At 55.1% G+C, this 26,368-nt stretch overlaps 2 protein-coding genes across 9 annotated transcripts in view; one reads left to right on the top strand and one right to left on the bottom strand.

Moving 5' to 3' along the window:
- The first annotated feature begins 236 nt into the window (after positions 1-236).
- On the top strand, positions 237-24,365 carry RHOF (ras homolog family member F, filopodia associated). 8 transcript variants are annotated; one of them, XM_070769507.1, is made up of 8 exons: positions 966-1,405; positions 2,220-2,468; positions 4,276-4,375; positions 8,061-10,801; positions 11,110-11,197; positions 21,204-21,313; positions 21,401-21,535; positions 22,797-24,365. In XM_070769507.1, the coding sequence occupies exons 4-8, from the start codon at positions 10,646-10,648 to the stop codon at positions 22,959-22,961; spliced, it is 654 nt and encodes a 217-aa protein (XP_070625608.1). In that variant the 5' UTR covers positions 966-1,405; positions 2,220-2,468; positions 4,276-4,375; positions 8,061-10,645; the 3' UTR covers positions 22,962-24,365. The 8 variants fall into 8 exon arrangements, with proteins under 8 accessions (XP_019832760.2, XP_070625608.1, XP_070625606.1 ...); XM_070769505.1 differs by having other exon boundaries at positions 2,220-2,324; positions 2,433-2,468; positions 4,276-10,801; XM_070769508.1 differs by having other exon boundaries at positions 2,220-2,324.
- The window catches only part of TMEM120B (transmembrane protein 120B), a 45,430-nt gene continuing 41,428 nt past the window's right edge, over positions 22,367-26,368 (bottom strand). Inside the window, exon 12 of the mRNA XM_019977197.2 lies at positions 22,367-26,021. Coding sequence (XP_019832756.1) covers positions 25,908-26,021 — 114 coding nt within the window. The 3' untranslated portion in view covers positions 22,367-25,907. The remainder of the gene's footprint in view (positions 26,022-26,368) is intronic.

The following is a 26,368-nucleotide window of genomic DNA, read 5'->3' on the forward strand; positions in this document are numbered from 1 at the left end:
CGCTAAGGAGCCCGACCCGAGCGCTCACCCTCCTCCTCTTCCTCCTCCTCCTCCTCTTCCTCCTCCCCTCTCCTTCCTCGCCGCTTCCCCAGGCACTCTCCCGGCGGCGGCAGCTGCGCCGCCAAAGCCCCGGGCCCCAGCGGCCCCCCACCCCTCACTCGCGCGCTCCCACACTGCCTCCCCCCTCCCCGGGGGAAGGCCTTTTAATTTATTTATTCTGCTGGGACTTAGATGGGGGGCTTGGCGGCGGGGGAGGGGGGGTGGTCTCCCCGGGCTCTACCTCCCGCGGCTGGGGCTACCCTCCGAGCCGCGGCCGCCGCGGCTTGCGCCTCAGGCCTCCAAAACTGTTTCCAAACTGCCAAGACCCGAGGTGGGCGCGTGGGGACCCAAGGGAAAGGGCTGGTTTTGGGGTGTATGATTGTGTGTTTGGACGCCCGGAGCCGTGAGGGGCGGCAAGGCGGCCCCCAGACGAGTTGCAATCGAGGTATCTCGGCTACGGCTTCTTCTTCTGCCCCGCGACCCCCTCCCCCCGGAGCTGAGCTGAGGAGGGGAAACCAGGATTTTAACCAAATTAGCATTTACATTCCTGGGAGGAAGCAGCCCGGGCCTGGACCTGAGTGATAGAAGCTTCTTTCTGTTTTTATTTTTGGAGAGGAGTGCCCTTGTAATTGTCGTGAACACATGCTTCTCCCTCCGCACCCCTCCCCCCCCTTTCCTCCAGCCACCGGCGGAGGAACGATTCCCCCTTTTTTGCATTTATCTTTCCTTCCCCTTTCTTTATTAAAGGTCCGGGAGTGGCGGCGGCCAATCAGCGCGCGGCTTCCATTTTGTGAGTTCAACTCCGAGGCTCTCGGGCTTCGCGAGGACGCGTTTGCAGCCCCCTCTGCCTCTCCTGTCTGGCGACCGAGGAGAGGGAGCCGCCTCGCTGGGGCTTCGTGGTAGTGTATTTCATATTGGGGCTCTTTTCGGGGTTTGTAATTTGGCCGTGGGTAGGTAATTGGCTGGAGCAGGGCGGCCGGGCGCGGCAGCCAATCAGCGCGCGGCTTCTATAGGGCTTGAGTTATTAGACGCTGATCTCAAAACATCCTTCATCAGACACCAAGGAGAGGCCAACAGATGAGGGGAGCCATTTTTCTGCAATGGAATTAAATGGCCAAGTGGGTTTTTCCTTTGTTGCAAATGGGGAATGTTTTTCCTTTGACTCCACCATCCCGTTCAGGACGCCTCAGTGTTGTGTTTAACATTTGTCAACAAGCTAAAGGACTCAAAATTGGAAGAATGAAGAAGACTTTAAAAAGATCTGGATTTTTCCTTATGACTTGGAATCCATCTTTGTCTTGTATAACTAGGTCATAGCACACCATTAATGTCAGCAGTTAACAATTTTGAATTACAAAAAACCTAAGTAAATGACATATTTAATTTTTTTTCCTTTTTTTTTTTTTTCGTGGGTGGGTGGGGGAGCTTGGAGCTGTCTTAATCTGTATTCTCTTAACTGAACAATAAATTTTTATATATATAGTTTCCTCTATTAAACACTTAAAACTGGCCATCTTATTAACTCCTTCTGCTCTTTTTAACAAGGTAATGTTTTAAATGTATAGTTTTAGGATTAGCGAAATGGCAGCATCAAAAAACTGTAAGCAGTCGTTACTCTTAAGTGTTTAAAAACCTTTTACATTGTAAGTACCCAATCCATTCTGTCCTTACGCAGTGCAGTTTTCATGTTAATGTTGCTGAGATGTCCTTAATTTTCTGAACCTTCATCTGCATGTATGTCTTTGTCGCTCTTGTCTAGCATAAGCCAGTTAAAATGCTTTTAGACGATTTTGCTTTTATAAAGCTAGGTTTTAGAGTTAAGCTTTTGAAAATGTTTACAGCAATAAATGCTAGTCAGCTTTCTTCCCCGTAACAGGTACACTTTCTTTGAAAATCGATCTATTTGAAGAAAAACAGACTCTGTTTTTCTCGTCTTTGTTGGGGAAGGGGGGTTGTGAGGGAAAGGAAGACCTCTTTGTGTAAAGAGACTAAAGCCGTCACAGGAAACTAGATTAAAACTGGAAAACAAGTCCTAGCTGGTTCGAGCCAAACACCATCGTTAACGGGGGTAGTTTCTATGGTGGTTGGGATGGCCGGTGCGTCTTTTGCCTTTTGTTTGACTTGACTGTGTATTTTCGCCTTTTGTCTCTTAATGACGGTCACACCATTGCTATATCCAGAGCAGTAAACAGTCCTCAGCGAAGCCGCCTTTTGCCAACCCAACCCTGGAAAGTTTGCAGAAGTGGAAGGAGCAGAAAATGCCATGAGAGTGTAACTTTAAAAAGGTAACAACAAAAAAGACACTACCATTACCCCAAATATTTCCAACTAAACAATCTCCCTAAAAGATTTTTTTTCCCCCCCACAATAACACCTCCAAAACCTCCGCCCAGCTTGATCTTCCAGACTCCATGGCACCGGGCTGAGCGGTAAGTAAAAAAAAAAAAAAAAGTGTATTTGCCCCTTCGAGGAAATGTTTTTTCGAGAAGGCCAAGCGCTGCAAATGTTTAGGAGCTGAGAGGAGTAGGAGGTTTCTGGAGCTTCACGTTTGGCAGCCGGATCGGGGAGGGTGGGGGCACGAGGAGGACTCTTCAGACCCTTTGCCCCTTTTGCCCAGGAGGCAAGAGGAAGGTCTCCCCAGCGATTTGGGGCATCCATGGAGCCGCCTGCGCTAGTTCCCCTCTCTTTTCTAGGTTTGAGCCTTGACAGGGAGAAGAAATTGAAGTGCTTTGGGGAAGGGGGTCACAAAAGCTGAGGAAGCCTCTCCTTCCGGGCCTGAGGCCTCTTTTCCTTTTGGTGGTTGGGGTCTCGCCCTCCGAAGCCGGCTTTTCGGGGCTCCTGGGCGCGCCTGCGCTTCCTAAGCAAAAAAGGACAAAAGGCCGGCGTCCATGTTGGCACCATGACGCAGCATCTCTCCCGCTTTGCAGCCCCAGCGCTGCTTGTGCTCCCGTCCGCGCTCGCTCCTCCCTCGCAAACACGAGTTTTATTTTCAGGTTCAGAGCAGAGCCGCCGGCTGGGCTGGGGCCGAGGCTGGGGCCGGAGCCAGGGCCGGGCTGCGGGGTGGCTAATGGCGGCCGCTCTCTTTCTTCCTCCCTCGTTCCCCGGTTGTCGTTGGGACCCCGGAGCAGGCGGCGGTCCGTCGGCCGGGCGGAGCCCTGAGAACCTGCGGGGCACAGTGCCCCGGGTCGGGGATTGGTCTCCGAGGCCGTTTCGGGGGCCGCGGGCCTTGGGGGGCGTCGCGCGCCGAGGCTCCCGCGCTCGCATCCGCGGGGCGAGGCGGCCAGACAGGCGCCATTTCGCGCGCGCCGCCCGCGGCTCGGGCGGTGGCGGCCGCAGCGCGCCAGGCGGGAGGAGGGAAGGAGGCGGCGGGGCCGGAGCGGGGGGAAGAGGAGGGGAGGCCGCCGCCCGCGTTCCAGGCCGCCGCCTGGGGGTATGCCCCCGGCCCGGGGAAGCTTAGACGTACAGAGCGCGCTCTGCAGCCTCCGTAAACCCCGCGCCCTACTCAGGAGCCCCCGCGGGCACGAGGCCTCGCTCCCGGGCGGGGCCTTTCTTCTTTCCTCCCGTCCGGGAGCCAGTAGCAAAGGGCCACGGGGCCGCTCGAGGTCGCCCCCTGACCCCGAAGGGCTGCTCTAGAGGCTGCGGAGTTTTTTTTACCCCCCCGTGGCCCTGCTCTGACCCCAGGCCCTCCCTGCTGCCCACTCGAGCCATGGCGCCCACGTTTGGCCCCCTAACCGCCCTTTTTGATAGCCGAGCCCGAGGGGCGGGTGGGCCCCTTTTGTCCCCTGCTTTGGGCACGAGGCCCTCACGCAGGCCACCGATGTTCCGAAGTGGCCATGAAGGCAGTGCTGGCCACCGGCGCTAGGGAGGGTAGGGTGGGGGGTTGGGGCCTGGGAAAGCCGAGCGGGCCTTCCCCGGGATCCCCCTAGGCGGAGGGCTGTGGGGTAAACCCTCGCACCTCCGGCCACTCCTGGGGGAGGGGATGCAGACTGGGCGGGCCTTTGGAAATGCAGATGAGTCGCCTCCTGCAGCTCAGCGCTCCGGCTGAACCTTCGTGACTCCCGTGCGCCGCCGCCCCCCATCCCCCCCCCCCCCCTCGCCTCATCCATTTTAGAGTGACGGCCGCCTTGGCAGCTGGGAAGGGGGTTCAGCATTTGTAAGGCTCTTCTTCCTCTAGGAGATCATGTCTGGTTTGTGGCCATCGACGCCCTAAAAAAACCCTCCCGTTTTTCCCTTTAGGCTCGTGACTGGAGAAGGGGCCCGGTACCCTCAGAGTGGACCGCCCTCCTTTGGATAGCAGAAGCAGGTATAGTCTGACTCTGCCAGTCCCCGCATTAAGGTAGGTGTGAGCCCTTTCCCAGCCTGCGAGGGCGATTTGGGGGGCTTTGGCCTGGCGCCCAGGGAGGGCGGGCACCCCAAACCCGCTAGTCTGGTTCTTCGGCCCCTCCCCCACACAGATGTGTGGGACTGTGTGAAATCGGCTGCCTGCTGGGCCTGCTTGGTCCATCCATCCCCGCCTGTCAGCTTCTGTTGTCAGGAGTTTGGGGCGTGCAATTCTCTGCCGTATTTAGCAGCATAGGAGAGGCTGCACTTACGAAAGTATTTCCCAGTCGTGTGTTTTGTGGTGGGGGAGGGCCCTGGATGCCTCTTCTGAAAGGCACAGTCGGCTGCCAGGAAACCGGACCCGGCGCTGGCCCTCCCTTCCGGCCCGCACTGGGGGTGTGTGGGGTGATTGTATGAAGCTGGCCCCTTCCTTTCTAATGTCTGGCTGCTAGGGAGGTGAAGAACAGAAGGACTTGAGATCTGGGCCAGTTTTCTTTAAGAAAGAGGTTTCTTGACTCGTCTCCTTCCAGGAAATTCCCACGATTCCATCTCACCCAGCCCCCTCCCCCTCAAAGCCCTGTTTCTAGAATTGGACAAACCCGAATTTGAAACCTGGCTAGCCGTTTTACCTGCTGTGACCTTGTGTAAGCAGCGCAGTCTCTCAGCCCCAGTTTCCCCATCCGAACAAATGGGTCAGTGATTGTCAAAGTGTGCATCCGATCACACGGGTGGCTCATTAAAATACTCCGAGACCCCATCCTTGAGTTTCTGATTCAGTTGGTGGGGCCTGAGAACTCTCATTTCTAATAAAATTCCCAGGTTTTGCTCATGGCTGCCTGGTGGAGACACATTCTGAGAACCTTTGTGCCGGGTAACACCTTGGGGTGTTGAAAGGACCTGAACTTGTGCACTTGAAGCCCCGACCTCATTTCTTGGTGCAGAGTCAAGGGCTTCGTAGTAATGGCAACTCTCATTTTCCTAACACAGGCTGATTGTAAGGGGTCTCCTGTCCTCTTGATCTCCAGGAAGCTCCACAGCTGGAGATAGTGTGACCCTTGATCTCTGACCCCTCCCCCATGTGAGCTCTAGTTTGTGATTACTTTGATGAACCATTTGGGTCCCTGCTGATTGCACAGCCTCCCCCCTTTTGGGTTCAGGCTTCCCAGTCTGATCGGCTCTGTTCACTTTTATCCCATCCCTCAGTGTAGGGGCTGGATTGAGGATTGGAGGAGCCTTAGGGCTTGCCCAGAGATTCTGTTGGGGCAGTGTTGGTGTTTCATCAAGGGAAGCTGTAGGTCAGGCAGCTGTGGGCTTGACTCTCCAGGGTGCTAGTGACCTTGGGCGAGTCTCCTGTGTAAAGTGATGATAATGAAGCCTGCTGTAAAGGGTGGAGGGCAGATTAAGTGCGATTAAGGGGTGCCGGCCTCACGTTCTGGCTTCACATTAGTTGGCCTTCATTCCTAGGTGGCTGGGCCATCTGTAGGCTCCTCCCCAACTTGCCCACCCCACAGCATGTGGCGAAGCCTCTGGGCAAAGGGGAAGACTGACTTTCTGCCGGCTGGGAGCCAGCACTGTTTTTCCTCCAGTGTGTGAGTTGGGGTTGTGGCCCTTCCTCAAGTCCACAGGCTGTTCCATAATGGGTCCTGATTTAGGGGTGTGCCCCCCCACCCCGGCAACTGGGAGAGTAGAAGTGACTCATTCAAGGTCAGGAGGCCACCACGGGCAGTCAGAATGAGGTTCCAGGTGTCTTGACTTCCAGCCCAGCGCCTGTGTCCGTGGCACCCCCTCGCCCCAGCTGTCTGGGTTATTTTGGTCTCCTGCCCATGCCAGCTGTCTGCTGGCATCACTGCCCAGGAGCCGGCAAAGCTGTCTGGTTGAAAGTAGCCAGCATGGTACTCGTAGTTCCTTCTGGCTGCCGAGTCTTGACCACATGAGGATCTTATCCCAGATAAGCTGGATTTGGTCCATCCTGTCCTTTGCTCGGGTGAAGGGGGTGCAGTTGACTACACTGGGCACTAGACTCCCTTTCCCCTACCCAGAGTGAGCACTTTGTAAAAGCTGGTGAGGCTCAGATTATTAATACCCTATACTATGAGCCTCTTCCCACGTACACACTTGTCCCAGTCCTAAGGTTTAGATTCTGCTCTGCCATTGATGTGTTCATTCAACTCCCTTCGATTCTCAGGTGACGTTTCTGCCACCTAAGAGTGTCCTCCATCCTTTTCTGATCGAGTCCTTGGGGCTCCGCGGACCAGTGGTCTTTACCTCCCGTGGGCACTGGATGGTTAAATAATTGAAATCTTTCCCTCTCAGCAGCAGCCTGAAGGGCTACAGCCAGTTCCAGTTCCTCCACACCCGCCCTCGGACCAATTAGGGAACAATGAGGCTCTCCCCTGGGTTCGGGGTGTGATTCTTGGAAATGGAGGGGTGTCCGGAAGACCTGGAAGGATTGTACCCCCTTCTCGCTTCTTAGTCTTTTTTTCTACCTCTTGAATTTGTTTGTCCGCATGCTGGTATCACCTCCTAGGTGAAGGGAGGAGCGGGGCAGCCTATCGTCCTCAGACGGTGGTTCCTGCGCGGGAGGGTGGCCCCGCCCACCGGTCACCCAGCGAGCTCGGGGCGGGGCGTTCCTGGCGCCCAGCCGGTGGAGCCTGCCTGGAGAGGGCCACGCCAGCGGAAGGGCGGCTGGGAGGTGGCCGGACCTGCCTTACTACTGGACGCCAGGGCCCCGCCCCTTCCGGCTTGTCGGCCAACGGGCGCGGTGTGGAGTACGACCTTTCGGACAGACCCTCTGGGTGGAAACTCAGCGTCTGCCTGGACTGTGGAGGGCACCCGGCCATCTCAGAGGCCGCCTGGGTCCAGTGCTGTCTGTCTCCTTCTGGCCAGTGACCTCGACAAAATCCCGCCCCTCCAGGACTCATAGTCTCCTCTTGTGAACCAGGAGGAGGAAGGTGGCGGATAACCTCTTGAGCTGTTTCTGAGTCTGGCTTTATGAAGGCCGCTTTTTTACTCTGGCAGTCACTCCCCCAACCCTGTTACCAAATGTCGAGCCTGGAGGAGAGCCCTAGCACAGGAAGAGACAGCTTTGATCCCCCAGGCCACCCTGGGCCACCTCCCATCTCTGGGACCTCAGAGGATGGCTCCATTAACTTCTGTCCCACATGGGGTGGATGACCCCTCAGGTGTGCAGTGACCTCCGACAGTGTTCCTGAGGCACTAGGGAAGTGGAAGCCATAGCATTGCTGTTCACTTCCCTGTCCTGATCTGTGCTGGCCAGACCTTGACCTCATAAGACAGAAGTGTATCTGGCCCTACTTCTCTACTGGGGTCAGTTGGCCTCACTAGACACCCAGGGCTTCCCAGGTGGCCCAGACGGTAAAGAATCTGCCTGCAATGCAGGAGACCTGGGTTCAGTCCTTGGGTTGGGAAGATCTAGAGAAGGGAATGGCTACCCACTCCAGTATTCTTGCCTGGAGAATCCCATGGATAAAGGAACCTAGCAGGCTACAGTCCATAGGGTTACAAAGAGTCAGACATGGCTGAACGATTTAACACTGGGAGAGCCCCTAGGCCTAAGTGTGAACACAAGTCGCTTCACCCCCACAAATGTCACCTGCCAACTCCCCTAGGCTTCTGTGTACCAACAGTTCTGTGGCAAGAACCGGGTTAAAGAATTTTTTTCTTCTCCCAAATCTCTCCAGGAATTCCTAGTGAAGAGAAGAATGGATCTGGGTCCTCAGATTGTGTTGCAGGTAAGGGAGTCTGCCGGCCTGTGGGCATTTCCAGTGCCTCAGCTGGCCTGCACTGGCCTACTGCCTCTGAGGAAGCTCTGAGCAGCTGGCCTGGCCACTGGGTATTTTTAGCTACAAAGCCAGCCCCTGCACCACCACTGGAGCGAGGTCCAAATCAAACATGCTCCCTGCAGGGTGGGGTTGGGGCTCCGCCAACCTCTTGGCCAGGCAGGGTGGGTGGGCAGGCTGGGGCCAGTGTCAGCTGTCTTGCCTGGGCCTAGGCCAGGTTGGGAAGACCCACTTTTCCTCCTCTTGGCTCTGTGTTATGTCATTTGTTGTAAGTTGAAATTCATTTCATAGAAAAGGTAGAAACTCAGGTCTGAGGACTTTGAGAAAAGTCAAGTGGACTCCCCCTCCAGGCTGGAGCAGTTACCACAGTTTGCTCAGAGTAGGGTGACCCTTCTAAGTGAATTCTCCCAGTGACCCTCCCAGATGAGGCAGTCTTACTCTCCTAGTCACTCCCTGAGCTTCAGGATCCCTGACACAAGGTCAATCCTGCAGTTGGCTCAAAGGTAAGTGGTCCTCCCCTCTCTCTCAAAACCTTCTTCCATCCTCCCTGTCCCTGAGTGATGCTCTTCCCCTCCTGCCAGCGCCAGGCTGCCCCTATGCAGAGATGGCCCCAGCCACGGCCTCACCAACCAATCACAGCTCCTCCTCAGTCACCGGAGAGAGCTTTGGCTTGGCTCTTCTGTTCAGAGCCTGTGTCTGACTCCTGTCTTCAGCCTGGCAGCCAGGCCTCCATGGTCTAAGCCTTGGTTTCCTTGACAGCCATGTCTCGCCCTTCTCACGCCCCAGCCATTGCCAAACTTGATGGGGTTTTCCAGCCACTGTGCATTTACTCAAGCTGGACGCCCATCCTACTTCCATTGGCCCTTCCTGCCAGCACTGCCAAGCTTAGTTGATGTACTACCCAGGTCTCTCTCAATCCCACAGGGGCTCTGGTGTCTAAATAGTTCACATCTTGCATTTAGACTGCTTCCCCCAAGACTGAGTTCCTCAAAAACAGGAACACAGTTGCCTCTCAATAAACTTGTGCTGCAAAAAATGAATGAATTGCTGTAAATTTGTCTAGGGGATCTTGAGGGCTCTCCACTTAACAGCCTAGAGCTGGGCTTCTCTCTTCCCAGGTCTGTGCTCTTTGAAAGTTTCCAGGGGCAGTCTCTGCTGCCATCTGGTGGTCAGGTTATGCCTTGCAGCCGCCGAAAACGTTGACCTGGCATTTATGGAACTGCCAGGCTGGCAACTTCCTCTGGAAATAAAGTTTACCTGATCTTTGCTGAGTGCTTGAAAATGGGGAACCTTTGGGGTGAAGGCAAGAAGATCCTGAGTCCTGCCAGCTCTTCTCTGAGGAAATTATCAGAGATTTTATCCTAGCTGGGAAAGACCCTGCTTTCTCACCTAGCCATGCCCTGGTGCCTGCCTGGTACACGCTTGCTCCTGAGGATCCCTCTGCAACCACTGGCCTAATTTGTGCAAAGCACAGCCCAAAGTGCAGGGAGGGGTGGGGGCAGGAAGGTTTCAGCCAGCCTTCCTGATAGTACTCATCCAGAGTAAACGCTCAAGAAATAGCCGTTTTGGTCATGGGGTAAGGAGGGTTAGGGAGACAGCTTGAGAAGGATAGGTATTTCTGCTGTCTGGAGAATACAAATAAAGTGGACGGAAGGGGGCCCAGCTGAAGGCGACTACATCTACCCTGGCCTTCCCTGTCCTCTCCTCGACGGAGTCTCTGCTCACGCCTCTGGGTCTTGCTAGAAAGAGGCTCCCGCCCGCGTGGTTTGGGGCCAACTCTCGAAAGGGCATTGTTATGAGTCAGCTCACCTGTTCCCAAAGTCCCCGCGCAGATGCCATCGCCCAGCAGAGGGCGCCAGACCTCCACCTTTGGGAGGTGGGGTGATAGGTAAGCGGAACTGCTATTCCCCAGCCCGCACACAGACTCAGACGGCCGGATCAGGTGGGCCGACTTGACCCTCATGCTAGGATATTGGGCACCACCGATGCTACCTTCTGGGGGAAATTGCAGTCAGAGCGGACTTCCCCAAGGCCATGTAATTGGGGCGGGGCGCAGATGGGGGCATTTTCCTAGCGCTTGAGACCAAGGCTCCTCAAACCGGCGTGTTGGGGACATCCTGCCAATCAAAAGGATGCGATCCGATGGGAGGCCAAATCGGCCAATCAAAGGGTCTCTGCCTGAAGACAGCCTGCCAATGCCGGGCGGGAAGAGGCGGAAACGATCGGACCTTGCCGGTGAGGGGCGCGCAGTGATGCACAGGGGAGGAGATGGGAGTTGCCATCGCCGCCGAGCTCTCCATTTCTCAGTTGCCTCAGTTTTCTTGGGAATGAGACTGAAGTCAGCCCGGTTGGCTGCCTGGTGGAGGAGGTGCCGAGGGCGGGGCTTCTCTTAGCCCCGCCCCCGGGCCAGTTCCCACCCCGCCTCCGATCGCTCAACCCCAGCGCTCTACCCGGCGAGCCGCTGCCAGTACTGCCGGCTCCTGGCTATGGACGCTGCTGGGGCCCCGGCCCCGGCCCCGGCCCCGGCCCCACCCGCCGCCCCGGGCTCCGGCCGGAAGGAGCTGAAGATTGTGATCGTGGGCGACGGCGGCTGCGGCAAGACTTCGCTGCTCATGGTGTACAGCCAGGGCTCCTTCCCCGAGGTGAGGCTCGCCGGGGGGCTGCAAACAGGTAGGCTGGGGGCGGGATGGGGGAAAGGACTTGGGGCCACGAGGGGCGACGGGCGGACCTCAGCCTGCGCCTCGAGCCCGGACCCCGGGTCCCTGGCATCCTGATCATGAAGAGGCGGCCGTCACCCGGGGGCGCCCCCTCGGGAATTCCAGAGCCCAGCAGAGTGGGGGTGTGAGGCTGAGCCAGATGGGCTGAAGATGGAAGGTAGGGGTGGGTGTCCAGCTGGAACCTGGACACCCGCTGTACCCCTTAAGAACCGACATAACCCCTTCTCCGACAGCACTACGCCCCATCCGTGTTCGAGAAGTACACAGCCAGCGTGACTGTGGGCAGCAAGGAGGTGACCCTGAACCTCTACGACACCGCCGGTGAGTGCGTCTGCGCGGCGAGGGTCCTAGGGTCCGCCTGCAGGGTTTTCCCCTGAGGGGAATCCCCCCACCGGGCCATCCCGCCCGCCCTCCTGCCTCTCCCGACCTCGACATCCCGTCACTCCCGGAGAGGCGCTGTCTGGGAGCCCGTTAACCACCGCCTGGCTGGGTGGTGCTGGAAGCCCGACAGAGTCGCCCCATCTGTAAAAGGAGGGTATTTGGAAGAGGTGAGCTTCTGGGCCGCCCTCCTAGTGCTGATGTTCTGAGGGCTCACAGCTTTGTTCCTCTCCTGTGGTTCTAGAAAACCGTGGGTTTTGCTTCTGTTTACCATGGTTCCAGGATGTCGTGTGTTACATGCTGTGGTCTCTTAAGATTCCGTGGGCTGCTGATCTGAGTCCCCTGCTGCTAAGGATTCGTAGGCTGCATTTCTGGGTCCTATTTTGTAGAATACTCTGGGCTTCAGATCAGATCCTGTGAACGCCAGGATTCTGTGGCTGACAGTCCTGAGACTCTAGGGCCCTATAGCTATAAATTCTGAGTCCCGTGTTTCTGGGATTCCATGGACTGTGGTGCCTGGCTCTGGAATTCTGTGGTCTGTCATTCTGAGCCTGTGGTTCTCGGACTCTGTGGCTACACTTCTGTTTTTTCCTGGCACTGAAGAAGGAGCAGAGCTCTAGGGGATGTAGGTCCAAAATAAGGTTCTTTCTGCCACCTGCAGCTCCCAAGGCAAGTGTATTTATGCTGATCCCCTCGCAATCTTCAGCGTTCCTATTGTTGGGGGATGGTAGGAGGAGCACAGCCAATGGGAAGATTCCAGTAACACTGCTGCTGCTGCTGGTACCCTTGAGGAGCTTACCTCATGCCCCGACTCCCCTCTGGGCTGAATCAACATTGGGGAGCAAAGGTTAGGATCCCCAGTTGGGGCCTCACCCAGCCTTTGTGACTCTTATGTTTAATGACTTGTGTGGAACCATGTCATCAGGTGCCCTGTCAGCCAAGCCTTGTATGTATAAAGTGGAGTCTTCCAACTGCCCTTGGATGAGACCAAAATCCCCCACCCCCATCCCCAGCTCCCCACCCCACTGTGCACCTCTCCATAAGGCAACCAGTAGCATCTGTCATTCCACCCTGGAAAGGTTTAGGAAAGGATCTCTCCCAGACCCAGGTCCTTCTGTATTCCTGACTTTGTGGGTGTGTCCCCCCTCGAGTGGCCCCTAAGGACCCTCTCTTGTTGGATGAACACGGTGCAGGGCCGCCCCCAGAACAGGGCCAGCCCCTTGAACTGGAAAAGCCAAAATCGTCTGAGGAATTCCCAAAGGCGGGGCCCCAAGTGGTGTGTCTGGGGCTCTTTCAGTTTCACACAGACCCAGGTAGGGGGAGGTTCATTAACTCTGCTCTGGGTGGAGGGCTGGTGGGGGAGGGAGGGTCAGAGCAAGGATTGAACCAGCTCCTCCTTCCTCTCATCTCAGGCCTTCTCCATTTAGATCCCTGGGGCTCACTGTTCACCACAGCCTCCCCCAGCAGACCCAGTGCTGGGACCACTTCTGGTCTTTCTTGCTTAACCCGGAAGAAGATGCTCAAAAGACTTATCAGAATACATTGTCATGAAGAGGTTCTGGCAAGCTTCTGCTTGGTATAAGGCAGGGTTTTCACTAAGAGCTCGTGCCGGAGGGGTGGGGAGAGCGCTTTCTCAATTGTCAGAAGGCGTGACCACCCAGGGCAATGATGACCTGCCCGCAGCGTCCTGCCGCATGCTCTGGAGTCTGACCTGGGCTTTGATGCCAGCTCTCATGGCTGTATGTCCCTGGGGACACCTGGGCCTCAATTTCCTCCTCTGTGTGTGTGTGCATGCTCAGTTGTGTCTGACTCTTTGCGACCCCAGGGTCTGTAGCCCGCCAGGCTCCTCTGTTCATGGGATTTCCCAGGCAAGAATACTGGAGTGGGTTGCCATACCCTTCTCCAGGGGATCTTCTTAACACAGGGATCGAACATGTGTCTTTGCGTCTTCTGCATTGGCAGGTGAATTCTTTACCACTGCACCACCTGGGAAGCCCCTTCCTCCTCTGTGAGCAGGGCTAAAATAGCTTTGAGGATGACAGAGTCATGTGATGTACAGCGCTTAGCACAGGGCCTGCCTCTTCCAAAGAGCTCACTGAGTGTTACTGGGAGTTTTCTAACCTCCTGCCGCTCAGGCCCAGGCCTGAGCCCAAGCCTGTTCTTTTGAACCAGTGGCCTGCAGAGCTCTGTGCCAGCCCCCACCCATGCTTTCCCAGCAGGACTGTTACAGGCAGCAGAAGAGCAGAGCCGGGCTTTGAACCTCTCATTAGTGTTCTGGGGAAGTAGGCTGGCCTTACAATCAGTGGGACAGCCCAGGAGAGAGATTCTGGTGCAGAGAGATGTGGCTGCTCCCTCAAGAGTATCCTGCTGTGTCTTGGAAAGCTCCGTTATCTAGAGGAACGTGAAGGAAAGGCTGGGTCATTCCTTTTCCACATGTCAGTGCCCAGCACAGCACTTGTCACAGAGCAAGGCTTGTGGAACGAATGAATGAAGAAAAATCTTGGGCGCATAGAGATCTCTGGAGAAGGTCCTTTGTGATAAAGATGGTGAGATTGGTCTCTGCCTTTGGGGTCGACAGATATCAGGAGAAAGTGGCAGAAAAGACGGCCAGGTGACCAACTAGAGGAAGATAGAGACTGAGAGAGTGAAGGGAGTGGCCAAGGTGGAGATGAGTCCAGTAAAAGTTGTTGTAGAAGGTTCTAGAACCGGACGGGCCAGACCCCAAGGTGAGGGGTGGAGGACAGGAGAAAGCATCTTTCCAACCAATCAGTGGTACCCAGAGCTGTGGGATGGGGTGGCCCCTAGGAGGCAAAATTTCTCCATACCCAGGACCCTGCCCACAGGGGTCTGTGTGGGAGGACAGTCTGGTTGCTTGTCTCCATCCGGCGGAAAGCAGTTACAGACACCGCTGTAGCCAATGGAGGGGTACTGAGGGGGATGGAGCTCTCAGTGCTCAAAGGTGAAGAGGGGCGGGAGCTGTGAGCACCCATCGCTTTAGCGGCTCATCTGCCACCTCAGAGGCCGGAAACTGCGGTGAAGTCTGAAGTTTCCTGGGCAGAGAGAGGGGAGATGTGGGGCGAGGTGGGATGTTAAGACACCAACCAGAGACAGTTATCTGGGCTTTGGGGTGGGGCCCAGGGGTGGGGCAGGGTGGTGTTGCCCTGGGAGGTGGGGAGCTGCGGGCCCCTTCCCAACCTGAGATGGGAACAGTAGGACAAATCGGGGGCAAAGCAAGTTGCTAAGACAGGAATTACGGACCCAGGAGCCCCAGAGGCGGGGGAGCTGACCCTGCAGATCCGTCAGAGCAGCGTGGTCTGAGTTCCAGGCCCAGGCCACCCGAGCACCAGCCGCTCCTTTCTCCGGGGGAGGAAACACAGGTTGGGGAGGCCCCAGCAGCACTAGTACAGAAGTGGGTTCCTCTTCTGGCAGCTTCCGCTTCTCACACTGCCTACACCCCTACCCTGACCAACACCCCAGCCAGAGCTGGGAATTATGTGCCCAGTGGGTGTCCTCTGGCAGATTTGGGGACTGCTGTGGCTCCAAGGACACCCTCTCCTCAATCCAGCACCAGACCTTAGAGACCATGCCCCCGACACGATGCCTGCCACAGCCGAGCTTCCCGCAAAGGAAATGCCCTGCGTGAGGCGACTTTCGCCTCACTTCCTCTGCCCCACAGCACCCCAGCTTCAGGAAGACGGGCAGCTTCAAGGGGCACTGTGGCCCAGAAAACATTCCCTCACTAGAAGCAAATGCATCCTTTTGCACATAACTCGGGGCCTTTTATTTGTTTCTGAAATTCATATGGCTGTGCTGGGTCTTAGTTGTAGCATGAGAACTCTTAGTTGTGGTATGTGGGATCCAGTTCCCTGACCAGGGATCAAACCCAGGGCCCCTGCATTGGGAGCACAGAGTCTTAGCTACTGGACCACCAGGGAAGGCCTTCGGGGGCTTTTTTTTTTTTTTAACCTTGCAAGCCCATCTTCAGAGGCCAGAGTGGAACCCTGTTCATCTCTTCTGGACAGATGACTTGCCCCTCTAAGCCTGTGAATCACTGTGGGTAAATGGGAAAGGTCATTGTATCACCTGTGGCTGGGAGGCCCCCTAGAGTTTGTGGGTCCAAAGATCAGGGGTTAGAATCCTCTACCCAGGCCCCTGTCCCTTGTGAGTTTCAATTTCAGTAGTAACCACACCTTTGGCCAGCATTGCGAGCCTGCAAGTTCTCTACTTCCAAGATCAAGGACAGGATTATCACCCCCTTTTCCAGATAAGGAAACTGAGGCCCAGGTAGGGAAGGTGCCAAGATCGTGGAACATGAGTCATGTGGAACATGATGGATATTGGTTCCCCTGACTCACAGGGGAGTGGTGTCCAGGATACTCCACTCCCAAAGAAACGAGGTCAGCAGCGCCTGCAAGTCCATCCTCTGCAGGCGTGGTCCCTGCATACTGACCCCTGGGGAAGCTGAGCCAGACACAGTCAAGCCAAGAAGGCAACCCAGAGGAGGCGCTGAGATCTGGGCTGGCTACCCATCCTCTCCCAGAGTTCATCCCTTGTTGGCAGCCTTTTCCTCACCTGGTCGGAGCTAGGGCTTGTAGAATAAGGACAGCTTCCCATCCTCTGGGGTGCCCTGAGAGAAAAGCACCCCAGTAGCCCTCCCTATGATCCTCTATCATTTATGAACCTTCCTTTTGGCTGTGTGATATTGGGCAAGTCACTTCATCTCTCTGCTTCAGTTTCTGCATTTGTAAATTGAAGAAAACAATCGCCAGTGGTGGGAATTCCCTGTCGATCCATTGGTTAGGACTCCGAGCTTTCACTTGCCAATGGGCTGAGTTCGATTCCTGGTTGAGGGACCAGGAGTCCACAAAGCCACGTGATAAGACCAAAAAAAAAAAAGAAAGAAAGAAAAAAGCCCCCAAAACCCAATAGCCAGTAGTGAGGAATCATAGTGAAGATTGATGAGTCTGTGCATACAAAAGCCTTTGAATGGGGCCTGGCATGTGATGAGTGAGCACTGCCGATAAATACTGTTGACCATTTTCACTACCATTATCACAGGCCCACCTATTCCTCACATGTCCATTTCACAGTTGAGAAAACTGAGGTCCAGAGATGAATTCCCAATTGAAAGGCTTCCTGGGAGGATTGGAATTTTTAGAGTGGCTGGGCTGGCAGCTGACCTTGGAACTGGGGACTGAGTTGGTGCTTCAGCTCACAGGAAACCTGTCTATGACCTTGAAATCACCCCCAGCCACATGGGCTCCTAACAGGAAGAATTTGCCCCACCCAGCTTCCCTCCTGGGGTGACTGCTTAAATTAACACAGGTGGGACTTCCCTGATAGTCCAGTGATTAAGAATCCATCCTTCCACTGAAGTGGGGTGGGATGGGAGGGCACAAGTTTGATCCCTGGTTGGGGAACTAAGATCCTGCAAGCCGAGCAATGCAGCCAAAAAAATTTTTAACACAGGTGATAGAAATGAAGTGCCCTTGCAAGCCTGAAAGCCATAGAAATTATCATTACACTTTATTCACCCGCTCATTTGTTGTTTCATACCCCCAAATGATTACTGAGCTTGTGTGTGTACCCATTGATGTAACAGTGATGTGTACAGAGATGGCGGGCATCTCAGGGTCTTATGTACTCATGGAAAAATCATGATGTTGGGTAGTGATGTCCTTTCTAGGAAGAAAATTAAAGCCATAGTTGGTCATGGGACAGATGGCAAAGGACGCTCTTATTTCAAAGCAGTCTGGAAAGTTCTCTAGGAAGAGGTGACATCTCTGCAGAAGCCTGAAGGAAAGGAGAGAGTGAGCCATGCTGTTACCTGGGAAGAGCATTCTAGAAGAGGGAACAGCAAGGGAGAGGCCCTCACCAGGAGCAGGCTTGGTCTGACTTCCTCTTTCTACCAGCCTGACTTCGGCCCCCATCGAGCCTGCTGCAGTCAGCTCAGGCCCCAGTTTGCTCAGCCCAGTGGCACCCTTTCACCTCCCTGGTCCCTACCACATCTGACAAGAGATGAACGACTTCGAGACAGCCCACTAGCCAGCAGTGACTGGACACCTGCCCGGTGCCAGGAACGATGTTTAAGGACAGACATGGTCCCTGCCCTCCGGGTGCCTACAGTCTCCCAGGGGACAGGCAGTAAACGAATAAACGTGGGAGAACAGACTGTGGCCAGACAGGGCAGGGACAGACTTTGTGTGGTGAGGGAAGGCCTCTCTGAAGAGTCAGCTGGGCAAGGTGGGGAAGACGTCGGCACAGACTTCGGCACGCAGCAGTCCTGTCTCGTAACTGCTTGTCTTCTCCTGCCGTGTTTCTAAAAGGGCATCAGAGTGTGTGTTAGGCCTGGCACCGGTCTGTGCGTACTACCGAGCAGAAGAGAGCACTGCTGTGTTTCAGCAGAAGGAAGGCTGGCTTTGGAACGGAATGAACCTAGAGTCAGGCCTGGCTCTGGTTCGGTGACCTCGTGGTGGAAGGGGGGGAGGTCACTTCATGGCTCATGGTTTCTTTATATGTAAATAGGATTCAGGAGTTCCCTGACTAGCACATCAGGTGTTTGTTGTAAAGATTTCTTTTAAAAAAAATTTTTTTTAATTTTTAAATTTAATTAATTTTCTGGCTGCGCTGGGTCTTCATCGCTGGCACAGACTTTCTCTAGTTGTGGTGAGCAGGGGCTACTCGCTAGTTGGGGTGTGCAGGCTTCTTGGGGCTCGTTGTGGAGCACAGGTTCTAGGTGCTCTGGCTCAGTAGGTGTGGCACACGGGCTTAGTGGCCCCGAGGCACATGGAATCTTCCTGGACTAGGGGTTGAACCTGTGTCCCCTGCATTGGCAGGCAGATTCTTAACCACTGGACCACCAGGGAAGTCCATGTTGTAAAGATTTCTTAATCATTTAGAGGCAGAGGCCCTGTAAGAAGTATGTGAGGTGACGTCCTCAGTGGCTTAGTGGTTAGGATTCTGGGCTGCCATGGCCCAGATTCAATTTCTGGTCTGGGAACTGAGATTCCACAAGCCATGGGTTGCGGACAAAAAAAAAATACTGTAATGTATAACGTGGCATTATCAATAAGTAGAGGTACAGAGAAGATGATTATCTTGATAAAGGAAATAACTATGGATGGTGAGTCTGAATGTTTAAAATGTTTGGAAGCAAACGATGGGGAAAGGAGGAAAAAGCATTCCAGGTGTGACATGAGAGCTTGATGAGTTCAAGAAACAGCAAGACTGGACCGCAGCGAGTGAGGGTTAGGGGCACAGGTGGGAGGAGGGTGAAGCCAAGGTTGGTAGGCATGGAGGTCATGTCAATAACCAGGAGAGTCTTGGATTTTCCACAAAGAGCAATAGGGAGCCACTGAAGGTGTTTGAGATGAGGGGAGGGGCATGATTTTAGTTTTGTTACCATCTATTCAGGGGCTTCCCAAGTGGTGCAGTGGTAAAGAATGCATCTGCCAGTGCAGAAGGTGGCGAGAGACTTGGCTTCAATCCTTGGGTTGAGAAGATCCCCTGGAATAGGAAATGGCAACCCACTCCAGTATTCTTGCCTGGAAAATTCCATGGACAGAGAAATCTGGCAGGTTACAGTCCATGAGGTCGAAAAGAGTTGGACAACGACTGAGCGACTTAGTGCATGCACATACACACAGACAGACACACACACCACCCCACCCACTCCATTCAGCCGCTGGGTGGAGAATGGGTTGAGGCGGCGGCACGGGAGGAGGCGACGCAGGAGACTGTCTTGGATGAGTTAATCACTTGAAATGTAGCCAATGCTACATTTGGAGAACCTGAAGTTTTAACATTAATTAAAGTAGCCAGGTGGGGCTAGTGGCTACCCTCCCAGACAGTGCAGGTCTAGAAAGATGTTCACAGAGGTCAGGAGAGGGGATAGTTTGGGGATGTGTATGGAAAGGGGAGGAGATTGGCTAGAGTAGCGTATTGGCCTGTTTTCCACCATCTTACAAGGCTTTCTCCTGCTTTTGGCGACGAGGGCAGGAGGGCCCGAGTCTGCCAGGTGCAGACTATCCCTAATCCCTTCTCCGGTGTTGAGGGGACGTGGGCTGAATGACAGCCTAGACAGTCCTCCCGGACCAGCCATCGTTAGAGCTGGGTTCCCGGCCACTGCACACTGTCAGGGGTCCCTGGGTTGATGGGGAGCCAGTGGGAAAGATGGCAGCTGTGCCATCACCAGCAGGACATGGCCTGTCCGTGCTCTCTGGAGAGGCCACTTGTCCTGAGAGGCCTTGGGCAGGCAGGGGTCAGAGGGCAAGCTGGTGTCACCCTGGCACCCACAGGCTAAAGGCCAGGGTGGGGATTCCTGGGCTCAGTGTTCTGCGTTCCCTGGAAGGGAAGTCACTGCCTGAGTCTTTCTGCAGAGGTGGCTGGGGGTCGCCCATGGGCTTGAAAGACTCTCACTTCTCACTCTGGGAGTTTTTAAAAATCCCTGAGCCAGGGAGGGAGGTTCAAGAGGGAGGGGACATATGTATACCTATGGCTGGTTCATGTTGATGTTTGACAGAAACCAACACAGTTCTGTAAAGCCATTATCCTTCAATTTAAAAAAAAAAACTACTGAGCCGTGGGGACCACATGCAGTGTGTAATCCCAGGCCTGCTTCTGAAACAGAAAAAAATTCTGCAGGACGTTGTTGGTGAGATCTGAACACAGCTAGTAGATTGGGTTAGAATACAGTCTCAGTGTTGGTTAGTTTCATACTTGTACTGAGGTAAGTGAGAAGACGTCCTTGTTCTTAGAAAAACCACACGGTAAATCTTCAGGAGTTTGGGGCGGGGGTGGGGAGAAGCAGCAGCCAGCCAAAGGTCTTCTCACATGGTTTAAAGTGTTTATATACAGATAAAGCAAGTGGACAAAACGTGAGGCCCCAGTGAATAAGGGAGTAAGGGAATTCTTTGCACTCTTTTGCAATTTTTCTGTAAGCTTGAAACTGTCGACAAAAAATACTAAATGAGGTCTTTTTTTGAAAAAAACCAAGCCCACTGTTGCCCAAGCCCAAGCTTGGGTCCTGATTCACTTGGTGCTGGGAGGGGCTGATGTATCAGAAGCCATCAGTTCCCCTGGTGAGTCATGTGGTGCAGGGTTGACAACCAGTGCCAGGTGGGCCCAGGCAGGCAAATGCCCATCATCTCCAGCAGTCCCCCCACCCTCCTATTAGCATAGGCCAGAATGGCAAGAGGAGTATAACCAGAGACCATGCCCCTCTCAGCTTGCAGGTGGCAGGGGCACCCTCCACAGTTAACTGCAGAGTTCTGGGCCCACCCAACCCCACTGGTCTGAAACCTCGGGAGAGGAAGGGTTCGGTTTCTTCAGAGTCTGACCTTAAACCTGAGCATCAGGGATGAAGACGGAAGCGAGGGGTGGTGATCATTATCGACATGAGTGCTAGCTGTTTCCCAGCACTGACCCTTCAGCCAGGCCCATCTCTGAGCACCACAAGAGCACCGCACGGCTTTTATTTTTGAGTGTTTTTGTTGCTGCACGGGGCAACTCTTTGTTCCAGCATGTGGGCTTCTCACTGCGGTTGCTTCTGTTGTTGGGGAGCACAGGTCTAGGCCGTGTGGGCTTTGTAGTTGCAGCTCCCAAGCTCTAGAGCACAGGCTCAATAGTTGCAGTGCATGGGCTCAGTTGCTCTGATGCATGTGGGATCTTCCCGGATCAGGTATCAAACCTGTGTCTCCTGAATTAGCAGGTGGATTCTTTACCATTGAGCCACCAGGGAAGCCCCGCTGCTTTTATCTTGTGTAATCTTCCCTACGGTCCAGGACTGTGGGCTGTCTCCTCTGTTTTATAGTTGAAGAAATCGAGGCCCAGAGACACAGAGTCAACTGCCCAGGAGACCCCAACCCCTACCCTATCTGAGCCCAGGCAGGGGACTTGGGTGGAGAAGTAAGGGGCACCTCCCTGACCCCCACCTGCTGTCTGGTTTCAGGACAGGAAGATTACGACCGGCTGCGGCCCCTGTCCTACCAGAACACCCACCTCGTGCTCATCTGCTATGACGTCATGAACCCCACTAGCTACGACAACGTTCTCATCAAGGTGAGGCCCCGTCTCCCAGCCCCGCCTGCCTCTGGAAGTGGGGCCAGATGGGGCCCTACCCCTGATGCCTGCCCTCCCCTTCCACAGTGGTTCCCCGAGGTCACACATTTCTGTCGTGGGATCCCCATGGTGCTCATCGGCTGCAAGACAGACCTGAGGAAGGACAAGGAGCAGCTGCGCAAGCTCCGGGCAGCCCAGCTGGAGCCCATCACCTACACACAGGTGACCAGGGGCCCTCCCCGACCCCACCCCGAGGAGCCCGGGTCCACGTGCACAGCCATGGCCAAAAGCCTCCCAGGCCTTTGGCCTCGGCATCTGGTGTGCCTCAGTGACCTTTCAGAAGCTGAAGGCAACAGAATTCTAAGAATCATATACCCAAGTGGTGTTAGTGGTAAAGAACCTGCCTGCCAGTGCAGGAGATATAAGAGATTCAGATGTTCAATCCCTGAGTAGGGAAGATCCCCTGGAGAAGGAAATGGCAACCCACTCCAGGATTCTTGCCTGGGGAATACCATAGACAGAGGAGCCTGGCAGGCTACAGTCCATGGGTTCGCAGAGTCGGACATGACTGAAGTGACTATGTGTAAATGCCATCCCAGCAGCTTGTGGGCTCTTAGTTCCCCAACCAGGGATTAGACCTGGGGCCACAGCAGTGAAAGCACTGAGTGCTAACCACTGGACCACCAGGAAATTCCCTAAGAATAATTTTTAGATATTAATAGACACTTATCTGAGCACATTACTTACCTCATTTAATCCTTATTACCTTGAGGCAGGCACTGTTACTGCCCCCCTCCCTTTTACAGAGTAGAGATTGAGACTCAGAGAGGTTAAGTAGCTAGCCCAGGGTCACACAGATAACCTGAATTGGAGCCAAAATCCCACCCTAGTCACTCTGGCCCCAGAGCCTGAGCCTTTGACCACCGTCCTGTCCCATCACCCCAGAGGCCTGGAGGGGCAGGCCTGTGTTGGAAAGCAGGGCTCCTTTCAGGAACCTGACCAAACCCTGCTGCCTTCTGGGTGAGGCGTGGCAGAATAAAAGGAACACAAACGAAAACTAATAAAGTTTAATCAAAAGGAATAGGCATTAATAAATTTGTGTTAGAAGTAATTTTCTTTCTACTCTATAGCCAGCTCAGTTGCCTAAATTGTGCTTCTGAGACGAGCAGGGAGAGAGGCATGTAGGAAGCCCTTATGTCTTGAGGCCTTCAATGCTTCTCACAGGCCTGGCAGACAGAACAGACCACCACAGTTCCTGGCTGAAGTCAGCCCCTCTCTGCCTGAGTTTGGGGAGAGTATGGGGTGGAGGCCAGGATGGAGTTCCCAGCAGCTACAACCTGTGGGCCACACCAAACAAGCCCTTATGGCCCATCTGCACACCCTGGGGAGGACCCTGGCCCCAGGAAGCCCCCAAATTCATGAGTGGGGTCGCACAGGAGGTGCCCAAAGCCCCTGGTCTAATCCCAGCCCCTCCCCCGACCAGGGCCAGAGCGCCTGCGAGCAGATCCGAGCTGCCCTCTACCTGGAATGTTCTGCCAAGTTTCGGGAGAATGTGGAAGACGTCTTCCGGGAGGCTGCCAAGGTTGCCCTCAGTGCTCTGAAGAAAGCACAGCGGCAGAAACAACACCGGCTTTGCCTGCTGCTCTGACAGCTCCCAGCAGGGCATGCGGCCCTCACGACAGAACTGACGGGGCCCAGGCCCCCAGGCCCATGCTGCTGCCCAGACCCCACCCCTGCCCCAGCTCTCGAAGGGCACTTGGCGTCAGGCACCTCCAGGACCTAGTGTCTGGAGCCTGTGGCCAGGCTCTTGGAACATTCTGGAACTCTCTCCTTTCCCAGCTGGAGCTCTGACCACACACTCCCCTCCAGCCTGTGTGGCCATAGTGGTGGTGAGGGTGGGGGTGCTGAACTCGGTCCCTCTGTTATCCTGGAACCAGCACTTGTCCCCAGCACTCAGGAGTGCCCTTGTCACATCCAGCTCCCAGCTGTGTGTTTCCTCTCTGCACACCCAACAGGTCCTCCAAGCCCATGCCTGAAACGAGAAACAACGTCTGGTACATGGATACATGTGGACTTGGCAGCCTTCCACAGGGCTCCCAAGCCTGCTCTCCCAAGTCACCCACCTCCCTGGGCCCCCGAAATAGGCATGGTCACATCTTCCAGCTTCTCGCTTCCTCCGCCCAGGAACTCAGGCACCGTGGTGGGCCTGGGGCCTATCAGAAGAACACAGGCCTCAGCCCTGGACATGAGGGCCCTCCTTCCTCCACCTCATACAGAGGACTTCAGTCTCAGCCTTCAGCTTGGCCACCATCTTTCCAGAGCTGGACGCACAGGGGACAGAGAGGGATCTCTCTCTAAAAGCAAGAAGTATTCCCTGGACCATCTATTTGATCCCTGCTCAGCGTCTGTGACCCTACCCTGGCCACGACTTGCCAGAAACCAGAGATGAAAAGTAACAGAGGCTCTTGAGTGATCTTGGGCAAGTCAGGTCTCTCTACAGATTTCTTTTACCTGCAGAAGGATGGCACTGGCTTGTCACCAGGCTCCCCTCTGTCCCAAACAGCGCCCCCTGCTGCCGAGGTGTGGAGACTACACACCAAGGCTGTCCTGGCCTCCTGGGAGACTTCCTGATTAACCCCCAGCACAGCTTCCCGGAACCTCCTGAAAGGTCTGGGGTCAGAGTCCCAGGTGATTCTAATGCCCCAGAGATTGTGAGCTGGTGGTTCCTGAATAAGCCGGGGAATCAGCTTCACCTAATATGAGATCATGGCGTTAGGTGGTTCCGGCCCTCCCTGGTATCTTCTGCCTCTGCCCCCTCCCTTGCCTAGTGCTCTGGCCTCCACTGGGCGTGAGAAAGAGACATAAAACCTACCCTACCCCACCTAGGTTCCCCAAGGCCCTGACATGCCTAGGGAGAGTCAACAGAGCATTCAGTCCAGAGCTTCGTGGACAAAGAAAGGATGGTCTAGGACAGAGGAGGTCCACAAACTACAGTCTATGGGCCAAATCTGGCCACTGCCTATTTTTGTAAATAAACTTTTATTGAAACACAGCCACTCCCATTCATTTATACATTGGCTGCCTTTGCCCTCCGACGGCAGACTCGTGTGACACAGACCATCTGGCCCTCAAAGCCTAAAATATTTGCCATCTGGCTCTTTACAGAAAAAGTTTGCCAACTCCTAGTCTGGGGCAAACCCAAGTTCCTAAAGGGCCAGATGGGAGACCCAAATGAGTGAAGTAGGGTAGGGATGAAAGGAAGTGGTGGGGCAAACTAGAAAGCAAGCCCCCACCCTAGACAAGGCAGCTCAGCCCAGGCAAATGCTGCTCTATGGGAATGTTTCTAGGTCTTTCCATCTCTCTAGGGAAAGTAGAAATCTGGATTTTTCATGTGGGATCTTACTGGAGGGAGGGGAAATACCATATTTTGAAAACTTAAACTCCTTCGAGGGCCAGAGCATGACTACAGACACCATCTGTGAATTCTGGCCAACAGAGATTTCTAGGTAAGTTGTTAAGGGCGGCTGAAGCCCATACGAGAAGATGCAGAAAATGCAACCAAACCTTTTGGCTTCTTCATAGATAGAGAACCTAATGTGAGGTGACCAGCAGACCTGCCATGACCTCCAGAGGGTGACCTCCACAAAGCGAGCCTGCTCAAACTCACCCCTCCTCCCTCCACATTCCAGAACCTCTGAGGTGAAGGGGAGAAGTCCGGAGCACGGGTGACCTCCATGCTGGCTTAAGTCCCAACCAGGGCTGAGTCTTGTCCCCACTCCCTGAGTTACTGCATGAATCTGGGAAGGTGGGCTGAGGAGTGGCGGTCAGGAAGCACCCCTCCCACAAGAGTGGACCCAAACTTTGTGGGGGGCAGGGTGGGTGGGAGGGAAACATGCCCTCAAACCAACCAAACAGTGCAGGGGTGCCCTCTGGTGGTGACCCTCAGAAAACTCCCCTGCCTCAGGCCAAGCCCTGGCGGCCAGCAAGCGGGGAGCCTCAGGAAGCACAAGGAGCAGGAGGCACAGAGGGACAGTGGTTCTCTGAGAGCTGAAACACCCCGGAGGCCGCGGGGAGCTTACAGCAGAAGCAGCGCCCGGGGAGGGAGACTCCGCAGGACACCAAGAGGCTTCCTTCCACCCACCTAGAACTCAGGAACTAGCAGATCAGCCGAAACCCACCCCCAGTGAGGCACATCTGAAGCCCAAACCTGAGGGGCTCAGTGACAGGATGGGGAACAGAGGGGGTCCCTGAGGCTTAGTTCCCCCCGCCCCCTCCCGGGAAGACTGACCCAGTCTCGAGAGAGCAGCAGGGGAAGGAGGGCAGCAGATTTTAGGGAAGGGGGCAGGCAATATTAAATATGTCATAAATAGGGAGGCTGGGGCCGGCTAATACTGCGCCGACAGGCTGGGGTCACATTCCTCTTGTCCAGCCAGGGACTGGGCCTTGGCTCTGCTCCCAGTGATGCACTGGCCCCTGAGGTCACCGCTGCCAGTGGTCACTGGCGCTGTTGGGGAGGAGATGGGCAGCAAGGACGCCGCCTGGGATCCCCTGCAGTCTCAAAGTCCGGGGTCTTGAGGGGCGCTGGCCCCGTGGCTCACGGCTTCTTGGCCTTGCTTCTGTTCTGCTGGAGTTTGGTGTGCACAACTTTGAGTGTGGTCAGGAAGTTGCCGAGGAAGAGGACGAGGAACGTCAGCGCCAACACGAACACCTGGCGGGGGGGCGCCCCGGGTTCGGGGAGGCAGGCAGAGAACAGAAGGGAGAGAAGGCAGAGGCCCGCTCAGGTCAGCTCTCCTTGTTGAAATGACTGGCCCCCCCAAACCCCACACACACATCAGCGCCCCCAGGGACCTCAGAACCCCTAAGCACAAGCTCCCTGAGAACTTCAAGGTTTGCCAGCGGAAGGCAGGGATCTGAGCCAGCTGGGTGAGAGGTATGAGTCCTCGGGGTCAGGCAGTGTCCTAGGGGGCTCCCCCCTTGCCTCCTATCCCCAGAGCCTTCCTTGGTGTTTCTCAGACCTCTGAGGGGCTCCAAGGGACCCCCAGATTTCCTGCCCCA

Source organism: Bos indicus, chromosome 17, assembly GCF_029378745.1.
Source record: "Bos indicus isolate NIAB-ARS_2022 breed Sahiwal x Tharparkar chromosome 17, NIAB-ARS_B.indTharparkar_mat_pri_1.0, whole genome shotgun sequence".
NCBI classification, from domain to species: Eukaryota; Metazoa; Chordata; class Mammalia; order Artiodactyla; family Bovidae; genus Bos; species Bos indicus.